This window comes from Camelina sativa, chromosome 15 (genome assembly GCF_000633955.1).
Source record: "Camelina sativa cultivar DH55 chromosome 15, Cs, whole genome shotgun sequence".
NCBI classification, from domain to species: domain Eukaryota; kingdom Viridiplantae; phylum Streptophyta; class Magnoliopsida; order Brassicales; family Brassicaceae; genus Camelina; species Camelina sativa.
The window spans coordinates 15969646-15982191 of record NC_025699.1 but is presented as its reverse complement, the minus strand read 5'-3'; the positions used below and the strand labels follow the sequence as shown (position 1 = coordinate 15982191).

The 12546-nt window shown below is 35.6% G+C and overlaps 1 protein-coding gene and 1 pseudogene across 1 annotated transcript; one reads left to right on the top strand and one right to left on the bottom strand.

The window, feature by feature from the left end:
- On the bottom strand, positions 3962 to 10072 carry LOC109129109 (annotated as a pseudogene).
- LOC104746914 (glycine-rich protein 5-like) lies at positions 10932 to 11624 on the top strand. Its single transcript, XM_010468464.2, has one exon. It carries the CDS (start codon positions 11000 to 11002, stop codon positions 11408 to 11410), a length of 411 nt encoding a protein of 136 aa, XP_010466766.1. The 5' UTR covers positions 10932 to 10999; the 3' UTR covers positions 11411 to 11624.

Sequence of the window (12546 nt, the reverse complement as noted above, 5' to 3'; positions counted from 1 at the left end):
GTGTTACTTTTGTAATAAGGAAGCTTTTATGTAATATTCTAGTAACTCACCCTATAAGTAATAGTACTTGATTGTCAAAAAAAAGAAGTAATAATACTATAATGAAAGATAGTAGTAATATTAAAAAAAAATGTCAGTGTATTAATTTGTAAATATAATTTACAAAATAAATATTGACAGATAAACCAAATAAAATTAATAGTACCATACATGTTTGGTTAGAATGTCAAATAAATCACATAACTTTTTACATATAACAAAAAAAATCAATTTAGATTTCAAAAATAAATTAATTCAACTGGCAAATACCCAAATATCTTTCCCGGGCGTAGCCTGGAATTTCTCCTAGTCATATCTTAATATATCAAATTATAGATTAGGCCCGGATAGATATGTGGGGATAAGAAATATATTCTAGATATTGATTTTTTATTTTATTTGATACTTTTTTATATAAAACCTGATTTAGAGCTACATACTCTATCTTGCAATATAAATTAATTGTATGTTACATCATAACATAATTGGATTCTAATTCTTTGCAACTCAGGACTTATATCGTTCATATCAAAATAATATGTGAATTATATCAAATTTTTTATCTTACTTAGTATTAAAAATAATTAAACATTAATAAAACATAATTAGCATAGACAAAAACTAATATTATCTCATATTCGCAAACATAACATTTTCTTAAATATATTTCTTTCATATACGGTAATATGATTCTAATATTTTTACTTCATGTACAACTAATTCTGAATAAAACTATATTAACATTATCATAAATTAACCAAAAATCATATGAGCTCCTTATTTGTTCTCAAGTTTTGTTTATGCTATCCAGATAATTAAAAGGCAAAAAATTGAAATTAGAGGTAAATCTATTAATCCCAAGAAGTTAAAAGAATAATATATGGATAATAGGTAGAGAATTTCTGAAAAATTGATTTTCAGTATGCCTCTTTTCATAAATACCCCATTTAGATATCAATTTTAAAAATATCATTCATTAAATCTGAAAAGTTTATAATATTTTATAAGATTTAGAAGGTACTCCTTAATAATAACTACTACTTGGATATTTGATCCAAGTTTTTGTAGTGTTTTATAAAGTTTTACAAGGTATTTTAAAAGGTTTTATAAAGTTTTTAAAATGTATTTTTGTATGGTATTTACATGATATTTATAAAATATATATATATATATATATATATATATATATTTTTTTTTTAAATTCATTTCATACCTTTGTCTTCCCAAACGGGATATCGGTTACAAGAGCGATGTAGGGAAAAGGCACCTACATTACAACAGAAAAAGAGAATAGAAAAAAGAAAAAAAGAAAAAGAGAAGAGTACAACCAACCCTTACACCAGATGACATTAGTTTTGAAACACTCCAAACCAGGTGACTAGTTCCGTATCTCCAGGAAGACGTGGTGCCTGCCCCGGTCTCTTACTATTTCATACCTTTGTCTTCCGTATTTATAAAATATTTTACATGTATACAGATATTGCTTTTGATGCTTCAGGTGTTTCTGTAAACAAAACAGCAGAAGATTTTAGCTTTTTAGGAACCCACACTGCTTTGATTGTGATTGTTTAGTAAACAGCTTACTGGTTAAATACATTTTGTCTTCTTGCAGAAAGGTTCAAGTCTCTCAGGATCTTCACTTGCAAGAGTGTTGCTGTGTGCCAAAATTTGTTTCACCAACTCACCGACATGAAGTCTTTTTGTTACAAACTGCTGAAGGTAAGGTTTCAGCTCTTTAAAGAGAGTCAGTTTGAGTTGATGAGATATGCGACTTTCATGGTGTAGTGATTGAACAAATATGTCAAGCTTGTGCATATAATCTTGTGTTTCAGTGTTTCAAACATCTCATTCTCTAAAATAGAATATTCTCTATGTTTAGATTCGTAGTCAGGTTTGATTAGGCATGTGGTTGAATTCAGATCAGGGTTACGGTTTGGAGGGTTTTCCAAAGATGATTTTGGAGCTTTTGGTATTGACCTGTAGTTGGGTGTGATCGGCTTTGATTCTCTTTGTTTGATTTTTGAAAAACGGGGATCTTTCCGCCGGTAGGTTTTCAAAAATAAAGAAGCATTTTAATTTTCAAAAATATGCATTGTTGATTTTTTTTTTCAAAAAAATAATTAGTTATGTGGATGTTATGATTTTATTTTAGTTTTGTAACTTAAACTTTAATGTTTAGAAAACAAATTTTGAAAAGAAATTACAATATATAGATAAATTCACGGGACATTCTCAAAAATAACATTTTTCATGTCCCTTTTTAAAAATATCCCTCCATGTTAATAATTTTCAAAATTACCCCACAAAATAATCAAATTATTCTTTTTTTCAGTGACAGCAATAATGTATAGTTATCAAAATCGAATAAATTTCCCGTCAAAAATAAAAAAAAGTTTGGCGGGAAATCAAAACAAGAATGTACAGCCATTAAAACTACCAGTCTATTGCAATATAATTAAATTGTATATTACATCATAACATAATTGGATTCTAAATGTATCCAACTCAAGACTTGTGTCATTCATATCAAAATAACATGTGAATTATATCATACGTTTATCTTACTTAGTATTAAAAATAATAAACATTAATAATACATAACTAGCATAGAAAAAAAAACCAATATTATCTCATATTTGTAAACGTAACATTATCTTATATATATATATTTCTTTCATATACGGTAGTATGATATGTAATATTTTTACTTCATGTCCAACTCATTTTGAATAAAACTATACTAATATTATCATAAATTAACCAAAAATAGTATGAGCTTCTTATTTGCTCTCAAGTTTTCTTTATGCTATCCAGAAAATTTAAAAGGCAAAAAACTGAAATTAGAGGTAAATCTACCCAAGAAGTTAAAAGAATAATATATGTTCTCAAGTTTTCATATATCTACATAGAGATTGCAAAAAAAAAAAAAATGGTTTATCGAATTTTGTTAAATTTTATATCGACAATACTTGACTTGAAATGGTCATGGAAGAAGTTTTGTTGGTAACAAGTTTATACCTTGACTTTGTTTACGAGTAAGATAAGCCAATGGAGCAAAAAAAAATATTTGTTTATCATTAAATCCAATATGGCATTGGCAAATTGGCTATAGACTTCTCAAAACTGTTTTACTTTGTCGCTAGCTAGTTTTAAACTCATGCTCCATAAAGTAGACTTCTAAAAAAGGAAATAGCTAATGGAGACTTTCTTGATTTGCGTCTTGTCATGTTAAATTATACAAAACTTGCATCGAACCACTATATCACATTGATTCTGTACTTTTGCATTAGGATAACAAAATGGCTGTAAGGATCTCGGATATCACAGAACAAAAGTTTTCAAAATGGCTTCAGCATGATGGTGATACTAAATACAAATTAATTAATGCTCGTTTCAATAGTGTGTGTGATTTTTATTGTAAAAAAATATTTGTGTACGTATATATGGTGAGCAATATACAGCAAATTCTTATGATGAATTAATTTGAGAAAAAAAAAAAACGATCTAGTATCGGTGACAGTCCAGTACACGGCTTACGAAGCTCAGATTGTGTAAGGCAAAAATTATTAATTCATCATAAGAATTTGCTGTATATTGCAAGGCAAAAATTACGATACTAGATGAATTAATAATTTTTTTATAGTATCGTAGTATCGTACTATAAAAATTATTAATTCATCATAAGAATTTACGATACAACAATCGATCTAGTATCGTACAAGGCAAAAATTATTTGTGTACGTATATATGGTGAGCAATATACAGCAAATTCTTATGATGAATTAATTTGAGAAAAAAAAAAAACGATCTAGTATCGGTGACAGTCCAGTACACGGCTTACACAATATAAAACCAAACCAAAACGATGGATCTCTAAACAATCGATCGTGCTAAAACACAATATATGGAGATGATGACTAAATTAATTATGATGAAAACTTATTAAGAACCAATGTGCCAAACCAGCTATATATGCTTGAATAAGCTTCACGTTCTCTACGTGGTTTAGAAAGATGTGAAATCCTTCAACCATAAACGGTTTGATTCCTTTGATTTCCACTCTTACGATCCTCTTTCTCTTGATATTGTAGTACAAAACGTAAGGCACACCATATACGCCGGAAGGCAACAACACAATTTCGTCTGTACCTATCATTCCAACAAAATGCAACTCACCGTGAACTACATTCTTCCACAAAGGAGGCAATTCATATATGCGCTTCGACCATTCATGTTTTACGAAGTCTTCAAGAATCAACAACTCAAAACTTGTACTTCTCTCCGTAACAAAACCGCCATACTCGTCTATCATCTGCACACCTAATTTTCCATTATAGTTTACCAAGGCTGTTGTATGAGACAGAGTAAAACTTTCCATGAATTTAAGAACGTTGAATTTCTCAGACCTAAAATCAAAAGAAACAACAGACATGGTACCCCCGGAAGAGTCTTTAACCTCAGCTCGATAATACAAAACACCATTGATGCATATCTCACTACGTGCTTCAGGAGGAAAATGGGATATGCAAGATTCGACAACATTCCATGTTAGCTTTCCAGTTCCTAGACTTAGAACTTGAAACTCCACGCATTTCTCATATTTCTGATACTTCTTTTCATGTTATTTCTTATATGCCATGGACGAGACCTTGTGTTGTTTCTTAACCGGATCATACCCTAAATAGCTCCGCCACCTAAAAGACAGGTCCCTCGTCTTTGCCGTCTTGGTTTCAGGTGTTGGAATAAGTTTGAAGAAAGCTTAGAGAGGAAACTAGTCCTAGTTCTATTATGTTTGTGATGTTAAAGAGATAAGGATCAAGTGTCTAGAGAGTTATTTAGATATGTGAGGATTCCTATTAGGACTAGGATTAGTAAAGTAGTATATAAGGATGTGTTGGGATGTAACACAACTTATAAGGTTTGAGAGAGAAAGAGAGATTGAGAGCTTGAGTTTTTGAGAGAGTTTTCTTAAGCTAATATAAAGGAGATATACTTTATAAATCTTGTGTTCTTAAGAGCAAACCTTTTTCTATATTTGGTATCAGAGCCTGATTCAATCAGCGAAAGGAATCATGGCCGAACTCGCACTACCACCACCACTCAAGGAAGGAGGAAGTTCTTCCTCTATTGTTTGTCCGATGCTTAACGCAAACAACTACACTGTATGGGCGATGAAGATGAAACTTGCACTAAAGGTTCACAAAGTCTGGGATGCTATAGAAGCAGAAAACGAACAAGTCAACGAGGATCAGAATAACATAGCCATGGCTTTGCTGTTTCAATCAATACCTGAGAGCTTAACTTTGCAAGTTGGAGAACATGGAACAGCAAAGAAAATTTGGGAAGCAATCCGAGCGAGAAACGTTGGAGCAGAACGGGTTAGAGAAGTGAGACTACAGACTCTAATGTCTGAGTTTGAACGCTTGAAGATGCAGGAATCAGAGAGTATCGATGACTTTGTTGGAAAACTTGCTGTTATTGGATTGAAGTCAGCTGCACTAGGGAAAACCATAGAAGAACCAAAGATTGTTAAGAAATTTCTTAACAGTCTTCCTCGCAGAAAATTCATACACATGGTTGCTTGCTTAGAACAAGTTTTGGATTTAAGTACAGTGAGCTTTGAAGATGTTGTTGGTCGGCTAAAAACTTATGAAGAACGAATCAGTGTCGAAGAAGAATCCCAGGAAGAACAGAGCAAATTAATGTACGCAAACACAAATCAACAACCGAATCAAAATCAACAGTATAAGGACTACAGTGGGGATTTTGGACGATACAGAGGAAGAGGTAGAGGTGGTAGGTTTGGAAGCAGAGGACGAGGAAGAGGACGTTTTGGAGGAAAAGATATGTCACATGTTGTTTGTTTTAGATGTGATCAAACTGGTCATATGGCGTTTAATTGTCCTAATAGACTACTTAAGCTGCAAGAGACACAAGAAACAGACAACAAAGACACAAAGGATGCAGACGAACTTCTAATGCACGAGGTAGTCTACTTAAATGAAAAACGAGTTATACCTAGTAAGTTCGAGACTAGTAAAGATGGGGATAGCATCTGGTACCTTGATAATGGTGCCAGTAACCACATGACCGGAGATAGGAGATACTTTGAGAAGCTTGATCTATCTATTACAGGGAAAGTCCGTTTTGGAGATGATTCTCGAGTCGACATAAAAGGAAAAGGGACAATTATTTTCATAGATCAGAATGGGAAGCAAAGAGAGATGACTGATGTTTATTTCATTCCCGATTTAAAAAGCAACATAATCAGTCAAGCTACAGAGTCCGGCTGTGACATACGGTTAAGAGGGAAATATCTGACAATAAGAGATCAAGAAGGAAAGCTCCTTGTCAAAACAGAGAAGTCTAGGAACAGGCTTTACAAGGTTCAAATGGGGTTGCGAGATAATGCCTGCCTTTATCTCACAGAGATAAGTGAATCAGGTAAATGGCATGCGAGGATGGGACATGTGAATTATGCAACCTTAGGAGCAATGCTAGGAAAGGAACTAGTTCTCGGAGCGCCAAAATTGTCAGTAAAAAAGGAGATTTGTAGCTCATGTTTACTTGGAAAACAAACCAGACATGAGTTCCCTCAAGAAACTGTTTTTCGAGCTACAAAGAAGTTAGAGCTTTTACATGGAGACCTTTGTGGACCAATAACACCAAGCACAACAGCAGGAAATAGGTATGTCTTTGTGATCATTGATGACCTCTCTAGGTACATGTGGACTATGTTATTGAAAGAGAAAGGAGAAGCATTTGAGAAGTTTCAGAAATTCAAGGCAGTAGTAGAGAAAGAAGCTGGGGAAGTTATACAAGTTTTCAGAACAGACAGAGGTGGAGAGTTTGTATCTCAAGAATTTAATGCTTTTTGTGAAACTTCTGGCATTAAAAGGCATCTGACAGCACCATATACACCACAACAGAATGGTGTTGTTGAGAGAAGAAATAGAACTTTGATGGAAACGGCTAGAAGCATCTTGAAGCATATGCACATGCCAAATTATATGTGGGGAGAGGCTATTAGGCATTCGACATATCTCATTAACAGAGTAGCAACTCGAGCTTTGAAGGAGAAGACTCCGTATGAATGTTTTCGGGATAAAAAACCATCAGTTCAGCATATTCGGATATTTGGCTGCATTGGTTACGCAAAGGTGGAGAAACCAATTCTGAGAAAACTTGATGATAGAACTCGCATTCTTGTTCACTTAGGAACAGAACCAGGGTCTAAGGAGTATCGATTGTTAGATCCACAGTCAAAGAAAATCGTTGTCAGTCGTGATGTTGTGTTTGATGAAACAAAAGGGTGGCATTGGTCTCGACAAATTTCTGCAGAAAATAGTGATGAGGGTTTTAAGATTAACTATGGTGTTTTTGGAAATCATGGTCTTCAAGGAAGTGATGAGATGGTTGAGAGGGAACATATTCAGAGTGAGATAGAACCGGGTGATAGTCTGGATTCACAAGAGCAAGCTGTGAAGGTCGAGACACAACAAAACGTGGACACAAGTACAAACATGCCTGCAACTGCAGGTCAACCTGCAGTTTCCACAGAACCAGAGTTACGGAGATCTGAACGGGTGAGGATTAAACCAAAATATCTTCAAGACTTTGTGTTACTTGCTGAAGAAGAAGGAGAGTACCTGCTTTCGTGCATTAACAATGAGCCTGCTAATTTTTATCAAGCCAGCGAGTCCAAAGAATGGATAAAAGCTTGTGAAGAAGAAATAGGATCAATAGAAAAGCTTAGAACTTGGGATCTTGTTGATTTACCCATTGGAGCAAAGCCAATTGGTTTAAAATGGGTGTTCAAGCTTAAAAGAAATTCTGATGGGAGTATTAACAAATATAAAGCCAGGCTAGTAGCAAAAGGATATGTGCAAAAAATATGGGGTTGATTTTGAAGAAGTTTTTGCACAAGTTGCCAGGATTGAGAGCATAAGACTCCTAATTGATCTAGCAGCTTCACATGGCTGGGAGATTCATCATCTAGATGTAAAGACTGCTTTTCTTCATGGAGAACTCAAGGAAACAGTTTATGTTAGTTAACCAGAGGGATTTGAGAAAGCAGGTTGTGAAGGAAAAGTCTACAAGCTTAACAAAGCTTTGTATGGTTTAAGGCAGGCACCTAGAGCTTGGAATAACAAACTAAATCAAATCTTGGAGGAATTGCAGTTTGTGAAATGTTCAAAGGAACCTTCTGTGTACCGTAAGGATGCTGGTAAGGAGCTGTTGATTATTGGAGTCTATGTAGATGATTTGTTTGTCACTGGAACAAGCTTAACAGTGATTAACAAATTTAAGGAGGAGATGGCTGATAAATTTGAAATGAGTAATCTTGGGAAGCTATCATACTATCTGGGAATGCAAGTATGTCAGCACCAAGATGGGATAACCTTAAATCAGGCTCGATATGCTCACAAGATCCTTGAGGAAGCAGGAATGTCTAACTGTAATTCAGTCCTTATTCCGATGGAGACTGAGTTAAAATTGTCGAAAGCTGAGGATGAAGAAGAGATTGATGCAACTCTGTATCGGAAAAATGTAGGGTGCTTACGCTATTTATTACATACTAGACCGGATTTATGTTACTGTGTGGGGATATTGAGTAGATATATGCAAAGTCCAAGGCATTCACATGGTGTTGCAATGAAGCATTGTCTTAGATATTTAAAGGGAACTACACATTTTGGATTATCTTATGGGCGAATGAAGGTACCAAGATTGGTTGGTTACAGCGATAGCAGCCATAACATTGATCCAAATGACGGAAGAAGTACTTCAGGGCACATATTTTATCTTGGTAAGAGTCCTATCACATGGTGTTCACAGAAACAAGATGTGGTGACTCTGTCTTCTTGTGAAGCTGAGTTCATGACAGGGACTGAGGCAGCAAAACAAGCGATATGGTTACAGGATCTGTTGGTCAAGATTACTGGAGCTGCAGAAGAGAAAGTGACTATTCTAATTGATAATCAATCAGCAATAGCACTTACTAAGAACCCAGTTTTTCATGGGAAGAGTAAGCATATCCACAGACGCTATCACTTCATAAGAGAGCGAGTAGAGAGTGGTCAAATTGAGGTTCTACATATTCCGGGAACAGAGCAGAGAGCGGACATTCTGACAAAGGCATTGGACAAGAACAAGTTCAAAGTAATGAGGGATCTTTTGGGAGTGCAGGATTTATCAAAACAGAGCTTCAAACTTAAGGAGGAGATTGTTGGAATAAGTTTGAAGAAAGCTTAGAGAGGAAACTAGTCCTAGTTCTATTATGTTTGTGATGTTAAAGAGATAAGGATCAAGTGTCTAGAGAGTTATCTAGATATGTGAGGATTCCTATTAGGACTAGGATTAGTAAAGTAGTATATAAGGATGTGTTGGGATGTAACACAACTTATAAGGTTTGAGAGAGAAAGAGAGATTGAGAGCTTGAGTTTTTGAGAGAGTTTTCTTAAGCTAATATAAAGGAGATATACTTTATAAATCTTGTGTTCTTAAGAGCAAACCTTTTTCTATATCAGGTAACGTTAGAAATTCTCCTGTGCTAGGGTTATATATAACCGACACATCCAGTGGTGTTGCCCTTCCCTTTACGATCCGCTCGCCTCTAAGACAGACCATGCCGTGTACAGGACGACTGATGTCACATGGTCGGGCCTCCGGGGACATGTGTAAGAGGATAAGCTGCTATAGGAGACGAGTTGCCATCAGGGTTTTGAGGCTGATGTGAGGAGAAGAAGAGGAACCCATTGTTTTTGTAGTCTCAGCAGCACGCTAGCAAGATCTGCGGGCGAGCAGAAGATTTGGACAAGAACAACTCTGTGAAATCCGGATGGCTAAGTACGTAGGCCCAGTACTTTGATACGTAACGACATGTGGTTATAGATTTCACTGGCAACTTGGAGAATATTTCGATAAGGAGATCCATCGGGATCGGCTCGCCGCCTTCTTCATTGACTGAGGTCTTCAATCGCTTATTGCGTTTAGAAATTCCTAGACGATCCGAGACGTTCCGTGATCTCATGGTGAAGTAGTAAACCCTAGAATCAGACTTAAAACTTCAAAAAGGAAAAAAGAACTCAATTATACAGAGGAGAGGGAAAGGAAAAGAGGAAATCTCAATTATAGAGAAAAAAAAAAAAAAGGAAAATATTCAATCTCCCAAGATAGAACCGGACCGGTTATTTCACTTGGCCAAAGTGTTGTTGTTTGGTGATCAAGAAACAAACGAAGTACAATTGCTCTCAGAATAAGTTGTAAACGAATCTCTAAGAACGATATCTTTGCCTTAACATTAAGGGGCTACATTATTTATAGATTAATTCTTAACATGGAGTATTCTTTATAACTTAATAAGGAAAAACTAACAATTTCCTTTAATTAAAAGTTAATAAGACTTTTTCTATTTCTTTGACTTCCTCACGTGCCAACTTTCAATACTTAGCTAACTTGCTCTGCTTTTTTTTTACCCTTTGGCATTAGAATTCTCAAAACACTCTTTTCATTTTAATTGGCTCAGTCTCTGCTATTATAAACAGACCGTCTTGGAATTTGGCTTTAACTTTTAATTGGAGTGATAAAACGTTTAAGTCAAACGTATTTAAGTGACTTATTTCAACGTATCAACAAAATTAAATCACAGTCTACTTATATCTTGTGAATCGATCACAGTCCAGTCCAACGGCCTACGAAGCTCCCTATACATAAACCATTACATTCCCCATAAAAGATGACTGTCATGACCAATGATCTTCGTGGACAAGTCATTAACACTTTCTTCATCTTTAATTTAAAGTCTCTAAACCCAATTTATTATCTTCAACTGTAATCTGTCTTTTCTCTTCTATATAACCCATGCATGCATGGCATTCAATTTAAAACAGAACATCTCAACTTCGATCTCTTTTATAATCTCTTAGCAATCGTTCGTTCGTTCGTAATAAAAGAAGAAATGGCAATGAGGTTCTCATCAGTTACTAATCTCGTGCTTCTCTCTGCAGCTACGTTTCTTTTGGTCCACGCAAGTGCTCGCAATTTGCAGCAAACTCAGACTCTGCCTCTCGGAGGAGTCGCTGCTCCTACCAAAGCTGAGTCTCCTACCGTTGATGCCCCTCTCGACGATCAGAAGAACTTCATCTACGGTGCCGGAATCGGCGGTGCTGCCGGAGTTGGCGGATTCTTTGGCATGCCTGGTGGTGGCACTGGCACTGGCATGACATTGCCACTCCCGTCTGGGACGCCGCTTCTTGGTGGGGCTGGTGGTGCGTTTGGTGGTTTGGGCGGTGCAATGGGATTCCCTGGTGGACTTGGTGGTGGATCTAGTGGTGGTGGTGTTCCGAGCTTAAGCGGTGGTTCTCCTTAAGAGATACTATCAAGATGATTGTTTCCGATGTACTAGTTCCAAGATGTTCTGAAAGTAGTGTTTTGTTTCGTTGTGTTTGAATTAGGATCGTTGATGGCGTTTCTCTGTTTCTTCTCTGTCTTTTGGTTGTCTTTTTCATCATCAGTTTATGTTTTAATGCTGTGTTTGTGTTTCCTGTTCGTGATTTCTTCAATAATATTTGGTTTTGTTTGAATGTTTGTGGTATGTTTTATAGAACTTTGGCATCATTTAGAAATTGCAACTAAAGTGAGATATTACGCAGAACTTTAGTCAACGGCATCGATCCTTAATCTCTTTATTTTGTTTAATTTTCTTTTCTTAGCTAGAGTGGTGATACTTGATCTGCAAATCTTCAGCTAAACTGCACTTTTATGCATCCATATATATGGATCCTTTGTGGAGAGTCTTCACATTTGGGATGCACTCATAAGTAACCCCAAAGGCCCTCAGGTAGCGTTTGGGTTATTATTATTCAGCAGTACTGATTAGATCTCTCTTGCAGACACCTTTGTAGTAGTTCTACTTTTGTGACTAGTTCAAAGGTGTCTGCTTGTTAGAGAGATTTCACATCAAACCTCACAAGTACTTCGGAACTATCATATGCTACAAGCACGTTACACACAATGCACCAGTCATACTTCATGCATGTATTCTAGTTAATTCATAAAACTCCTTAACTTTAGTACATGACTGTAATAACAGATATAGCCAAATAGAGATTTTGATTGAAAACTTTGACATGTTTGTGTCAGGATCTTCCTTTCCTGGACTTACAAAACCTTCTGGATCTATTAAGTTTTCATACAAATATAAAACCAAAACGAAAACATAACTGTTTGAATTTACATTCTAGAACCTGAATCAGAATCAGATTGTTGGTTTCTTCACTTCAGAGTTTTGTGCAATGGGATCTATTTGCTCTGGAAAAAGTCTTTTAATAGTTTGCGTCCACACACGTTTCAAGCTTTCTCGATCAGCCGTGATCGCACTCAGTTTCTGATTCAACCGTTTACAGATCACAGGTAAAGCTCTTTGGTGGTCTTCTCTCACTATTTCAACCATATCTCTGTAGGAGCTAGAAATTTGCCACACTACGTAAGAGATATTGAATAAGA

Bases quoted from the DNA above. Each gene is read 5' to 3' on its own strand.
- LOC104746914 (XM_010468464.2), top strand. From the start codon at position 11,000: ATGGCAATGAGGTTCTCATCAGTTACTAATCTCGTGCTTCTCTCTGCA.